At 35.5% G+C, this 14,092-nt stretch overlaps 2 protein-coding genes across 3 annotated transcripts in view; one reads left to right on the forward strand and one right to left on the reverse strand.

Moving 5' to 3' along the window:
• Window positions 1-1,448: 1,448 nt before the first annotated feature.
• On the reverse strand, window positions 1,449-11,223 carry LOC117106131 (mitochondrial-processing peptidase subunit alpha-like). The gene is made up of 10 exons (XM_033247479.1): window positions 11,138-11,223; window positions 9,842-10,044; window positions 9,145-9,224; window positions 8,665-8,747; window positions 8,420-8,522; window positions 7,950-8,042; window positions 6,940-7,215; window positions 6,478-6,777; window positions 5,320-5,527; window positions 1,449-3,689 (listed from the first exon to the last, which is right to left on the reverse strand). The coding sequence occupies exons 1-10, from the start codon at window positions 11,209-11,211 to the stop codon at window positions 3,511-3,513; spliced, it is 1,599 nt and encodes a 532-aa protein (XP_033103370.1). The 5' UTR covers window positions 11,212-11,223; the 3' UTR covers window positions 1,449-3,510.
• A 2,190-nt stretch (window positions 11,224-13,413) lies between these two features.
• The window catches only part of LOC117106121 (laminin subunit beta-1-like), a 37,638-nt gene continuing 36,959 nt past the window's right edge, over window positions 13,414-14,092 (forward strand). Inside the window, exon 1 of one of the 2 annotated variants that reach the window (XM_033247468.1) lies at window positions 13,414-13,507. The gene's annotated coding sequence lies outside the window, so the exon portion shown is untranslated. The remainder of the gene's footprint in view (window positions 13,508-14,092) is intronic. The other variant, XM_033247469.1, reaches the window with a different exon arrangement.

Genomic DNA, 14,092 nt, shown 5'->3' on the forward strand with positions numbered 1-14,092 from the left:
CTTGAATACATTTGTCTGTAAAACCAACTATGTATCCATAAATCGATTCGCTGAGCTAGAGTGACAAAACGTCATATGCTAATACACAGACGTTGTTACTCAACATCTAAAGCAGCACACATAATATATATAAAACATACAATCGATAACCAATAGGCATAATAAGAAATAAGACCTCATTAATAACCTATTAAAGCCATGTTAATTATATTTCCAAACTTGTGGGCAGGCAAGTGCAAGCTGGCGAAGAGTCAAAGGAATCAATCTTGTTTATTCATCAGATATGCTAATGTACCGTCTAATAAAAATCTCATTTTTTTTTCATATGACCTATTCAAAATTTTGATTGATATTCTCATTTTGGTGTAGGCTAGTCTAAATAAAAAAGTGTGCTTAATAAAATTGAAATGAGTAAAGTTAACTTTGTTGTGTTTATAATCATTGTTTCTACATTAATTTGGAGGTTGTTATTAGTATTGTCAATGGGTCGTAGTTAGTAGACATAAATGTATGCTAAAAAGAATCCGCCACAAGCGGGATTCAAACCCGGGACGTTCTACTGACTATATAAGATGCCTTAACCAACTGGGCCACTAGTCTTCGTTGGGAATTCAAATCCGACTAAAGCAACTGATTTTTCATTCTCTAAGTTTTATGTATGAACAGCATCGCAATTAACAGATATCAACATGACACTATTTTCATAACAAATTAAACATAATATCCCTCACAATATACTATTTTGAATACAGGACGTGCACGACAATTGCTGTGCTCACGCAGGGGTGGCACCAGGATTTGCCCGACGGTTGGGCCAAGGTCCTCGACGGGGATCCGATGCCCCCGAGGAGGGGTCAGATTTGCCCGACCAAAGCAATGTGGGCTTGGTCGAGCTTCAATTAAAAGGTTTCGAAAGTGGTCCAGGGGGAGATACCCCCGAACATTTTGACAATTTAGGGGCTTCAAAGGCATATTTAATCGATTTTAGAGTCTACTATTATGTAGAAAATACATATAATTTTTTTTCCTCCCCGACGAATTGTCCTTTTTCTCCCCGATGGCGTGGGGGGGGGGGGGCCCGCTGGGGGAAGCTCTCCCTGACGAGGGCCCTGTCCCCAGTCCCCTCGCTGGCGCGACCCTTCTGTTCACGTAGAAACTATGTTGATTTCTGTGCATTGCATTTGTAAGTCTCCATCCAGATTTCAGATTTTATGATAAATTATGTGACAGTAATTATAACAATTTTTCTACTCGAAAGAATAATCAATGGGAAATTTATGAACACTTAAAATGTGAAACTTTCTCGCAAATCATCAGAAACCTGATGATGGCATACTTGATGACATACTTAATGTCGAAATATTGAATCCAATTTCGATATTTGGAGGATGTAATATACTACCGGTATCGTATATAACAACTTAAGTTAAAAAAACGACAAAATGATATATAATGTTACTGGTTTTAATAGTTCAAAGAGAATCTTTAATCCATATCGTCCACTCCCCGTAGGCCTACAATACAATCCAAACATGATTTACTTTTTTAGAATACAGTACCGTAGAACAATCGTGTAGGACAATTCTATTAAAGGGAACCTTTTTTAGACACCAAACCAGTTGGAGTGATCGTTGGAGGGCAAAAATTTGCTTATAGAAAAAAATAATGTTGATTGCCAATCCCTAATATTGTGGTCTAAAAGCATAATTTGGAAAATACTAAGCCATAAAAACTCACCCCGTGAACCCTACCAGGTTTATACATTCTGGGACCCTGACCGAGGCTCTCGTCGGTCCTTTGGTTTAGATCCCTTGTCAGCAAATTTATGGAGCCAAAACAAAATCAAACAAATGGAATTATATCTTTTAACATTGAGGCCAATCTTATTTAAGGAGACACTAATATTCAGTGGTCCTGGTGTCCCTTTGATTAAGGTTCTACTCCACCTACATTAACAGGCCACTGCAAATATAACATGTACAGTATTTTGGCGATGCCATAAATTCACTTCACTTTGTGTATTTGTATACTTTACCTCTGGCTAAAAAAAAAATAATAAAAACCAGGTCTTAAATTCTAGTACCCAATACTCTACAATAAATAGTGGCGTATCCAAAGGCAGCATTATACATTAACAAGCATCAGGGAAAAAAATCCTTGTTTTTTTTTTTTCTATTTATACACCACTTCTACTGGTCTTATTTTGTGCATTATTTTTCACAGTCAAGTTCATTTTATTGGTCATACACAGTAATGAATAAAATTTCAACAAGAATTTATACTACTCGGCACCACCCTTTTCGAAATCCTTGGTATGCCATTGATAAAGTACTGGTCATAATACAGTTTTTGCAATCTCTCATAACAATAATAAACATGGGATCCCTTTCTTCCATTTGCCAATTTAGTGTATGTAATGGGGTGTCATATATACAGACCACTGGCGGCGGCACAGGTGGGCGGCAGCACAGGTGGGTGGAAGCCCATCTAACAATTTTAGAGGGTGGGCCAACCTACTTGCAGGCTCACCAATAATTCGCCAAAAAAAAAACACTTTTGAATATTGATTTGAACACCAAGTCGACTTTGAGTGAAGCATGGATCACTAGTAGGCTTTATTTTATCATGTTGTGGTTGGAAGTTTTTGTCGGAAAGCTTTATACTTTAAACTATAAAACAAAAAATCACCAAATTTTAATCTCACCGAACATAAAAAATGCTATTTTTTTTCTGGACTCCAACAACCCCTCTCGGCGACAACCTGGTGACCAGTCTAGGTCTCGCTTCACTGGTTTCACATCACAGGATTTCGCATCGTTGGATTTTCCCACCGCTGAATTTCGGATCGTTGAACCATGCTTCAACCATGGGGTTCACCGATAAGTTTGACATAAGATAGTAGAAACAAACTCCAAAAAAAGTGATACAAGCCATTATTGATTCTATAGATTCAAATTTTATTAGTTCATATTCATCTTTTTGGAGTTTGTTTCATACTATCTTTAGACCTATCTTCTCCTCTGTCAAATATTAACAAAACAAGACTATCCCATGGCACAGACCCATACACCATATGAGGCTTGCCCTCCCAAAACCAGCATACTGTCGTTGATTGTTAAACCGAGTAATTAGCATAAGAATGTGGCAGGATTGTATACTTTAGTACAGACGACGCATAATACTTTTACTCATAACTTTGGCAAAAGTAAATCGATTCCAGTAAATGGCCACATCATCTTAAAGCTTATAAGGTGGAGAATAAAGAATATACTAAAAAGTCAATTTCAATTTTTTGGTCACTGATGCAGGTCTTGGAATGGCGAGTTTCATATGGTCATGGTAAACCCATTAATATGGTTCACAGCATACAAGCCTATTTTTTTTTTTATCTTTTCAGCTTCTTCTCTACACAGAGCCACTCTGTGCATTATAAAAAGAAATATATATATATAAAACAAACTTTTTTTATGTATAAAAAAAAAACAATCAGTTATTTCTGTTATTACATTACTATCGTTTAAAGATAGAAGCGAGTTTCGAACGTGGAAGGCTACCATCTTTGCTGGAAAAAGCTGCCCGAATATCTTCAAAAGACGGCAGGTACTTGAGGTCCCCAAGAGCAGCTATGCAAGGTTTAGCTTGAAGCATTCGGCTTGCAACTCTTTGAATATCTTGACTGGAAATTTTTCCTGGAAGAATAATATTTATTATTTTAGAGAAGCAAAATGCATACAAACAAATCAACATTTTTAGAGCCAGTTGTCAGCTGTAGAACATTTTTTGACAATGTTCTCACTCACTTTCACTTTATTGATGAAACACTCAGAGGTATTACAAATGGTGGCCCAATGGGCCAAATTGCTTGTAATATTACAAAAGTTATGGGCAAGAAAGCGGCAAAAACATTAAAATATTTAAAAAAAAAAAGATACAAGAAATACATATAAAAAAATAAATAAATAAAAAATAAATATATATATATAGAAAAAAAAATTATTATTTTATTATTATAATTATTATTATTATTAATATTATTATTATTTGGACCAAAAATTTGTAGCACCAATCGGGAAGGAAGGTGGCACACTCAAATCATCAAGGGTAACATTGCTGTTTATGAATTATTGAGTAATCGGATATAGTACGGGATTGGACTATTGAAAAATCTATTTGTTTTAATGGAAAATTGCGTGATTTTGTTACCATTGCCGAGATTTTTATTGTGGCTGCATTAACGAGTGTGTGGTACCAGATCAGAAGAATGAGAGGTTAAAGTGAGACCCTTGGCGAATTTGAGACAGTGTGCCACCCTCCTTTCCGAGAGCAGTTCAAGTTCACATATGCCCAAGGCATGTTCATAAGAATTGAAATGTTTGCCTAAGATTATATGGCATGCCCTTTTCTGTATCGCTTCAATAGTGTTACTTAAATCTTGAGTGAGGCCAGGGTGCCACACAACATCAGCATATTCTAATATTGGTCTACAACTGATTGTTCCAAGGGCTTCTGACAGAAAACTTGATTATTAAGATACAAATTTTTTAATATAAAAAAACTGAGGAAAAACAGGGTTTAACCACTGTTTTTAGCTTTAATTTTAAGTAACTTCAATTAAGCAATTCAAATATGGAATTTAATTTTTCAATTTTTTTTTCTGAAGTATATATATATATATATATATATATATAGATGTGTATAAGAGACAGGTCGTTGATTAGTCTTCACTCCCTGACAGTTGGGATGAGTCTTAGTTTATAAACCTTTAAATAATACAAGATAGGACATTAGCATAACGGTTTCTCTTCAGAATCTAAACAGTGAGGTCAGGGAGAATTTTTACAAAAATTGTGAGGATTTTTGTGAGATCATATAAGATAGTAACCAAAATAGATTAGAGTCTATATTATTTTTATGAATTTTTGTAGACTTTGGTACTTAAAACTTATAATAATATATTTTTGAGTCAATTTTCTTTCTAGAAAAAAGTTGTATACAGTAAATATTAAATTTTTAAAACTCAACATGACATATCATTTCATTCCATCATTTCATTTATTTATTTGACCAACTTTGACAAAAGCAATGACAATAAAATACAATACAAGAAAAACACAAATTTGAATGCTGGACAGGGTATACCCCTTAAAACAACTAAATATTTATAAATTATAATAGAAAATTTCAAATTAGGCCTATTTAAAATTTTATCATATTTACAATAAACATACAAGAAAAACTGGGGGGGGGGGAATCAGTCCAAAGAAAAAAAAATAATCAAGAAATCAAATTAATCAGAATTATGAAGACATAATACCACACCTATCATTTCACAAAATTCCTCTGGATTTTTCCTGGTTCCTGTGGCAAGGACTTGTCGGCCGATGTCCTCAAACACTACAGGTCGAGCCTCCAGATTCATCATCAACATGGACTGCAATTGTGTCTTAGCCCTCTCAAGCTCAACATCTTCAACTCTGCCAGCCATCTTCACAAACTCCTTTGTCAACACCTCAACTAGATCCTTCAGCTGTGTACCCAAACAAAATTTCATTCTTTTTTATAACATTTTTTTTTTCAAATATCTATAAATATCTATAAATCAGTGGCAGATTTAAAGGGGCCTAAACAACTCATACCCCATTCCCCCTAATTTTTTTATTTTTTTAAATAAAAACAAAATTGGAGAAAAAAGAAAATTATATTCAAATTTATGCCATTTCCGGCCATCTAGAGGAGCCATAATCATAAATTTTCTTAGAGAATCTATGCCTTGCATCTGTGAAAGTCCCTCCCTGGGGCCCCCCCCCCATTTCGAATTCCTGGATCCACCACTGCAAATATTTGCTACTCTACACTCAATTTGTGAAAGAGTGAGAGCAGCGTAGCTCAGTAAACTGGTGGTAGCCACTGTGTGCGCTCAACCATGGAGATCCTTTTAGGTCTTTGATCATGGGTTCAATTACATCCGCTGCTGTCCTTGTGTTTCGGCTGGAAAGCCGAAATACAAATGACGATACCACACCGCCTCTCGGATGAGACGTAAAAACCATTGGCTCTGTGTATAAAATGTCACATGTGGATGTTAAAGAATGCAGTACAGTACACTATTTTTTTTGGTGTACTGACCAATTCATCACCAGAAGGACTCCACTGGAAACAAGTCTCTAGACTTAGTGGGTTACACTTGATGTGTTTCCCACCAAAAATATTCCGATCTTGACCTAATTTATTATTCCTTAGTGTGAAGCAAGACCCATTACACACTACCAATTTGAAACTCCCTAAATCACTGGATTGAAAAGCACTTAGTTTAGTAAGCTACCAGGCTATAACTTTTATAATCCTCAGTTTGAAAGGCAAGGAATGTTACCAAAATCTCAAGCAGAAAGACAATTTTATATACTCAGAAACATACAAAGCATATTATTACAACAGACGTATAACTTAAAATAAGAATGGGAATTATCTTCAACCTACCATTGATGGGTGTGTACTGGCGTGAATACAAAATATTCCGCTATCTTCGTAGCTGTAATGAACGGCGGTGGCGCTGTACATCCAGTGGTAGCGATTTAAGACGTTGAGGTACAAACGTGTGTACATACCCTTACCAGGGCCCCCTGCTGAGAATGATCCGCCTCCTCCCATTAACATATTGAGAACTGCGAAGGCAACAAAATCAGGATCTTGATGGCCGCAGCTTTCAAGGCCGAGGACGAGGTGAGCCAGTTCTGGGATAGGTGTGCCTGGGGCTATGTTTGACATGTCTTTTTCAACCTTTGGATAAAGTAAATTAATAATGTAAACAATGCATGGTAGTGTAATGTATTTTTTTCCTGAATGAATAAAACATATCTTATAGGGCTTAAACACTTAAAAGAGAAATTGCTGTGATTTGATAAGCGCTAACATCGTAATCGTGATATATTTTCAACGCACCTTTTCTATACCACCAGTATACTGTGCCATTGACCTGTCTATATTGCCACCCAGCTCTAGGATCTCTGGTGTATTCCATGACATCGAGCTCCCAAGGAAGTGCTTCCTCACCTGATCCACAAGAACCTCATGCTCCATTCCGACACCGGCAAGCACCATCCTTGAGGGTGTGTGGTGGACATTCAAAAATTGCATTAAAGTTTTACGGCTGATCTTTGGAATATTCTCCAAACTACAGAACTTGGCCTGACCAAGTGTGTTATTTCTAAAAGCTGCCTGTATGTAAAAGAAAAATAAACATATATTGTGAGACATAAACATATTCTATGAGAGCAGCTTAGCTGAGTTGGCTAAACTGGTGGTAGCCATTGTGTGTGCACTGAACTATGGAGATCTCTTGGCGCCGTTTTTTTTTGGATGAGACGTTTAAGCCGTTGGTCCCGTGTGCACGTTAAAGAACTCAGTACACTCTTGGGAATAGAGTAGGGGATTGTCTACTGAAGTGGTTTGGTGCAGCGGAAACGGTTTGGTTTACCAACCTCGAGGTCGGGGTTTCAATCCTTCACTGTGCATTTCACTTGTGTCCTTGAGCAAGACACTTGATCTGCACTGCTTCTCTCTACCCAGGAGTATATAAATGGGTATCTGGTAAGGTTGCCTGCTCCTTCGCTGATTACCAGCAGCAACACTTGGCATGTGGACCTAATGATTAGGGAAAAGAAAACCGCAAGGAAGAAGTGCATTATAAATGCCCATACCAGTACCAGTAAGTTGGAAATAAGTCTTCTTCAGACTTTCGTGGGTTATTCTTGTTGTTTACACCGAATAAATCAAAATCCAACTACAACATCTAGATATACACAAAATTATGCTTGAGGTCCCTGACTTAAACGTACCCCTCTCCCCGAATAAGCTCCTGAATTTCAAGGCTCCTAGATACACCACTGGCACTAAATACATAACCTCTTTGGCAGAGGCAATACTAGTACTAGTATGCTAAATATACTTACAGCGTGAATCATCTCTGTGAGAAGTGGTTCTGGATCTGGTCTCATTGCAAGGTCTTCTAATTCAAACTGGATCCCAATGCCAACATCTTCAAACTTGTAATAAATATTAAATAAAACAACATGAATTTATATTTTATAATAAATATCATCATCTTAAACATACATTTTCATTTTCATATTATTTATCATTTTAATTTATGATCTCAAACACTTAAATATCTTTACAATACTTTTAATACTGTTTGACATAGGTCATTAAATTGGTTGGTAGTAAATTAAGAATTTTTTTTATAGGGTCTTTTTTTGTTTCACTGGGAATTAACAACTTGCTTAGCCTGTTAAAATGTGAGCTTTTTGATGATTTGAATAATTAATTCCTATTGGTGGGAAGCTGCCATATTTTATGATATGCTATAAAGGAAAATCCCAAACACTTAGCCAAAAGCATGATTACAATACGCTAGCGGTACCTCTGCATCTGTTATTCTAGGTCTGAGTACAACTTCTGATAATATATCAATGACTTCAGGTAGGCCTTCCCGCTCGGCTGAGATGCCATACACCATTGTATCCCTAGAACCAAAACAAATTCAACAAAAAGTACTTTAAAGCCAGGTCTCTTCTGTGATCTAATCTGTACATGCTTTTATATTAATTTGTTTTAAAGTGAGATGAGCAGCATGAATATGAAAAAGAAACAATTATTTTTGTTTACCTTGATGTCTGACAATCACAAATTCCACCATAATTTTCTAATCGCTTTAAAATTTCATCTCTATCTTTAAATTTTTCTGTGGACTGTAATAAAAGAAAATCAAATAAAATTAACAATTTTGAGATGTAAACAATTGCATTATTTAATTTTTGTGTAAATAGTTATCTGATTATGTGATTTATTATTTAATCATTTCAAAAGAAATATATTAATTCTAAGATTCAAGAACTTTTGATTGGTCCATATATTTTGATTGACATGACAGCTAAATTAACACTGCAACAAATACTGTATACAATATATAACAGATTAAAAAGTGGAAATATTTAAAATGAAGCAGTGTCATATGGTTCTGTGATGTATCAACCTACAGTCTACATTCAAACTGGCAGAAACATACAATTTTCATACTTTATGTTTAATATATTATTGTACAACATAGCACTGCATGGTAAACTTAATAAGAAATGATGTACTTACACCAAAGGCTAGCTTTTCAAGGAAGTGAGATATCCCTGAAGTATAAGGCAGCTCAAATCGTGACCCTGAATCAATCAAAACTTTATACAAGAGAGGAAAATCAATTTGTTATCTTTTGTTCCATGGCATGTACTTTTTTTGCCAAATTGTGAGAGCATTTGGTAATGTACCCTCAAAGTACTTGACAAATAATTGAACAGACAAAATAGCATGTCATTCTAAATCTAAGGCAGAACAACATATTTTTTTGTCCCAAACCCCATCAGCAAAAAATAATTTACTATTCCGAGGGAAAACAATGTATCTTCTGCCCCGTAATCTTTCAGTTACATTGTTTTACCATGGAAAATAACTGGATTTTATGTTTTCAAGCATAAAGTGAAAACTCATTGTTGAAACCTGGAATTTTCAGAGGTACCAGTAATTCAGGAGTTTTATACTCCCAAATGATATTACCTCCAAATTGACAAAAATGTGAATTACGTTGTTTTGCCAGGTGACAGCTGCACAATGCAACAGCATTGTGCTTGTGTTTGACAACTACATGCAAAATATCATTTACGGCAAATGCTGTCTTACTTTACTTTGTCCAATACGTATTGCGGATTGGTACCGTATGTGTAGAAAAGTTGGTGTTTGTCAAGATAATCTGTTAATGACACATAGAACGAGTAAAACTTTTGGCCACGTAACTTACCACCAACAGTACAAAACTGGCCAAACATATTCTGTGATGCGACCCTCATCCCATTCTCTAACGTTGTTACTTGCGTATCACAGGAATGATCTGTAACGGTGGCATACACAGGGGATGGAATGCCAGGAAGAGGATGACACAGGGAAGTTTTCCCAGCTTGTCCATATGAACTGCAGAATGAGCGTAGTCCTGTTACACTGCATCTGTTACAGAAGGAAAATCAATGTAAAATTGAATCTGTAGCCTACATATTTACACGTTTGCCCGCCAGGGATGTGATTTCACGTCCAACAGGGTTCATTCAGAGCGCCAAGGACGCGAGTTCACGTACACACCTGACCAAAAAACTGACTGAAAGTGGTCGCCAGAATACAAACACTTGCCCTGGAAGTTCAGGGAAGGACCTGGAAGTAATGATCTAAAATAACTACCTTATGTTTGTTCGTGTTTCACTGCAGTTGACGGAAATGATTTTCATTATGGTGGCACCCTTATGCCTTGGTGTATTGGATCAAACAAAGAAAAAAGGCATGGCATGGCAGTCAACATGTTATAATGTATTTGAAAAACCATGCCATGGACACAATTAGAAAAGTCAAAAATGATGAATGGGTCTTTTTTTTTTCTTAATTAATTACACTTCAAAGTGGCAATCCCTTAGACTTACAGTACATTAACTTCTGGGCAGACAGAAGTGGTAAAAAGAAGCATAAAGTGCTTATTTACTACCACTAGCTAGACTGTAAAATAACAACAGTCTACTGTAGTGACGACCCCCTGGAGGTCACCCTGCAATGACTCCAGATTACCTGGGTTAGCTCACCTGTGCAAACCGGCGTATCTACGGGCATGCGCACTGAACGGCCGACTCGGGTAATCCCTTGGAGAAAGGACGGCACTTCAAGTCGAGAGCTCATGCTGTACACACACAGACGTGTAAATACTATTGTATTCAGCCCTACGCGGGAAACTAATACCGATACCGGTAAGTACCTTTTGGGCTTTTTACAATAGCTTAGTATACATCAAAGATCTTATAAACACGTCTGTGGTATTGCATGCAGCAATCGTTTCGGGCTAGCCTAGCCTTGGTTAGGCCTGACCTGTCCTGTAGTGTGACGTGTGTGGCCTGAATGAAGCAGTGCAGTAGCGTGTTGTGTCAACAATTTACTATACTAGGCTATAGTCTCTACATTGAAACAAACGTCTATAATGGACGCCTGGACACTCGCCATACTTTCATGTAAATTGTTAAATAGTTTAAAGAGCTTAGTACAATTTAGCATTATAACCAACCTTTTAAACTCGTTCTTTCCCCCGGATAATCGTATACAATTTCGAGCATGCACTCTTACCATGCGAGTTGCCATTTTGAAATACGCCCTCTACAGCCTACATTTTTTTTCCCAAAACAATCAAACCTTCTTGGGACCAAAAGTGTTCCCTTTAATAAAAATGAGATGTCCTCATGGCAACCCTATTTAGGGGAAACCGACATAAAAGGTGAAATTGTATTATATGCATTTTTATCACAAAGTCGTACATAAAACAAGTCTTTATAATTTTGGTTTAATTACGGTACAAATCAATAATAAAGAAACTACTTTGAAAAGGATTAAAATAAAAATTGTGGCTGAATTTTTGTTAAAAATACAAATTTGAATGAAGTATTATTTGACAGGATAGTTTAGTGTCTCCGTAATATTTGGGGTTAAATATGTGTTGAATTTACCAATTTACACAAAAATTGTCCCCATCCCCTGTCGAGTGTCTCCCTATAGTGGCTGGCTGTAGTATTTAATAATAATAATAATATTATATTCCGCCTCATTTCACGAAAAGTGCCCTCTAATTGGGGTGTCCCCGAAATATGGGTGCCCAAAAGGAGGGTTCTACTGTATTAAAGATGTAATAGACATGTAATGAGCTAGAAGAAATTTAATTTATTAAATTACAATAAAAAATAAATAAATAAGAAAAATAATTATTTTCCCTCCAATTAACGGACGAAAAAAATTTTAGCTATTTTTGTAGTAAAAATGTCTTAAATCTGCGAATACAAATACTCTTTGAGATGTTTCAGATTGAAATGTTTTATCTTTTTAAATAGTTTATACATAAATGAAACCTTCCGATTTTTATCATATCATTATATTATAAAATTAGAAAAATACGAAGTAGCTGCAGGCAAAATGTAGAAACAGTATAAATCGAACTCGGGAACATCAAAATTTGCCAGATTTTATGAATAAAATTGAAAAAAAAAATTGTTAACTTCATTAAATTCAATCTTGCAAACTTATAGCATTTATAGGATAGGATAGGTGTTTGACTTGAATCACACACAGGGATAACCCACAAAGACTTTCCAGTGGGGTTCTCCTTTGGGTGCTGAATTGGGATGTACACCGGGAGACAATCCCTTTTTTTCGATCCGAAGAGTGTACTGAGTATTTTAACGTTCACATGGGTGATATTACACACGATTAAAGGCAAACGTCTCATCTGAAAGATGTGCGCTATCCTATCTTAACTATTTCAACCCTCCAGTATTATTCATAGGCCTAAGTAATGATTTCATTTTATTTATTTTGTCACTTCATGTAAATACTGTACAATAATTTAAAAAAAATCAAAGACAAAATTAATTTTCTTTGTATTTTAGTGTAGTGTATCAATAAAGTTAGTGAATAGACAGAACTATATTTTATCAACAAATTAAAAGGTGTCCCTCACTTGATTTAAGATTAAAATTAAAAAATACCTTAAAGCAAGAGCCTTCAATAATAGAGACTGCTCATGTTTTGTACTTTTACCTTTATCTTTTAATATTACAACTTTTTATCAATTTCATACTTACTTTTTATGACCTTTTTTACATACACTCTTCTATTAAGTGATGGTTTTATTAGACCCCATTGGAAATATGTCATCTTGGACTTAAATGGGTTGTTAAGCATCCCCATCATTCCGTTGGAGGGGCTTATAATAAAGATCATAATAATTTATGGTCCACTGATTAATCTCAGATAAGAAAGTATAATACATACTCCAAGTATTGAAATACACGCCATCGTGTTGGGATTCAATATTTCGACATTAATTATGTCATCATCAGGAATGATTTTAAATTGATAAGTACTAGTAGTAGTTTTCTTTACACTAGGCCTAAGTAGAGATATTGTGTTTATCATCATCATCATTCCTGATGATGACATAATTAATGTCAAAATATTGAATCCCAACACGATGGCGTGTATTTCAATACTTGGAGTATGTATTATACTTTCTTATAATAATTTATATAAATATAATAGGGAAAGTAAGTACAATTTTAACTATTAACAAATGATAAGCCTATATATTTACTGCATTTTTTAAACTTCTGGCTTCGGGCCTTTTTATCTATCTCCATGTAATTTGGTAACTTGATGTTTTTTAATGTGTGTAATGTTTATCTCGTAAATGATTCCGAATAAATTCAATTCAAAATTTTTGCTGATGCAAATACTATTCTCTTTACTAGGGGGAGGGCTGAATTTATGACTAAACGCGGAGAACCAATCAGTGATCGATATTTTCTCAACAAGTTGAGAGCAATGCTCCATTCATGGAGAGAGCGTCCCCGACAAAAATACAAACCGCTAAAACATGGGAAGATGGTGGGTAAGTACGTTATAAAAGTAAGATTCAGATAAGTTGATAATAGAATATGCTCTTTTTGTTTGTATTTCGGTATTTACAATTAATGTGTTTAGAATAAGACTATAATAGCACCCACACATTATTATAGCCTAGGCCCTAGTCATCGGCTTACATCTGAGCTGCAGTGCAACCTGTTGGAACGCTGGCTTGATCCATAAGTCTGGTCTTAAAAATTCATGCTTAATATTGAACAATGCTACGTTCCACAGTACTCCATTTGTAAGGAGGTGCTATATCAGACCTATTTATCACTTCCCTGGTATTGAATGGTGAAATACAGCAGGCTTTAACCTTTTATCAGTAGCGTACCTTGACAAACAATAATAAATTAATAAACACAATATCTCTACTTAGGCCTAGTGTAAAGAAAACTACTACTAGTACTTATCAATTTAAAATAGGCTAGGCTATGGCTTTCTAAGCAGGGAGGTTGTTAGTGTAATTTAGAATTCCCTGGTCTCAGTTGCAACTTTTTTTATATGGTGCTGATTTGTTTATTTATTTCAATTGACTTGAGGGAGAGAGAGAGAGAGAGAGAAATGTCCT

Source organism: Anneissia japonica, unplaced genomic scaffold, assembly GCF_011630105.1.
Source record: "Anneissia japonica isolate Jap-2015-1 unplaced genomic scaffold, ASM1163010v1 scaffold288036_len564833_cov171, whole genome shotgun sequence".
Taxonomy (NCBI): domain Eukaryota; kingdom Metazoa; phylum Echinodermata; class Crinoidea; order Comatulida; family Comatulidae; genus Anneissia; species Anneissia japonica.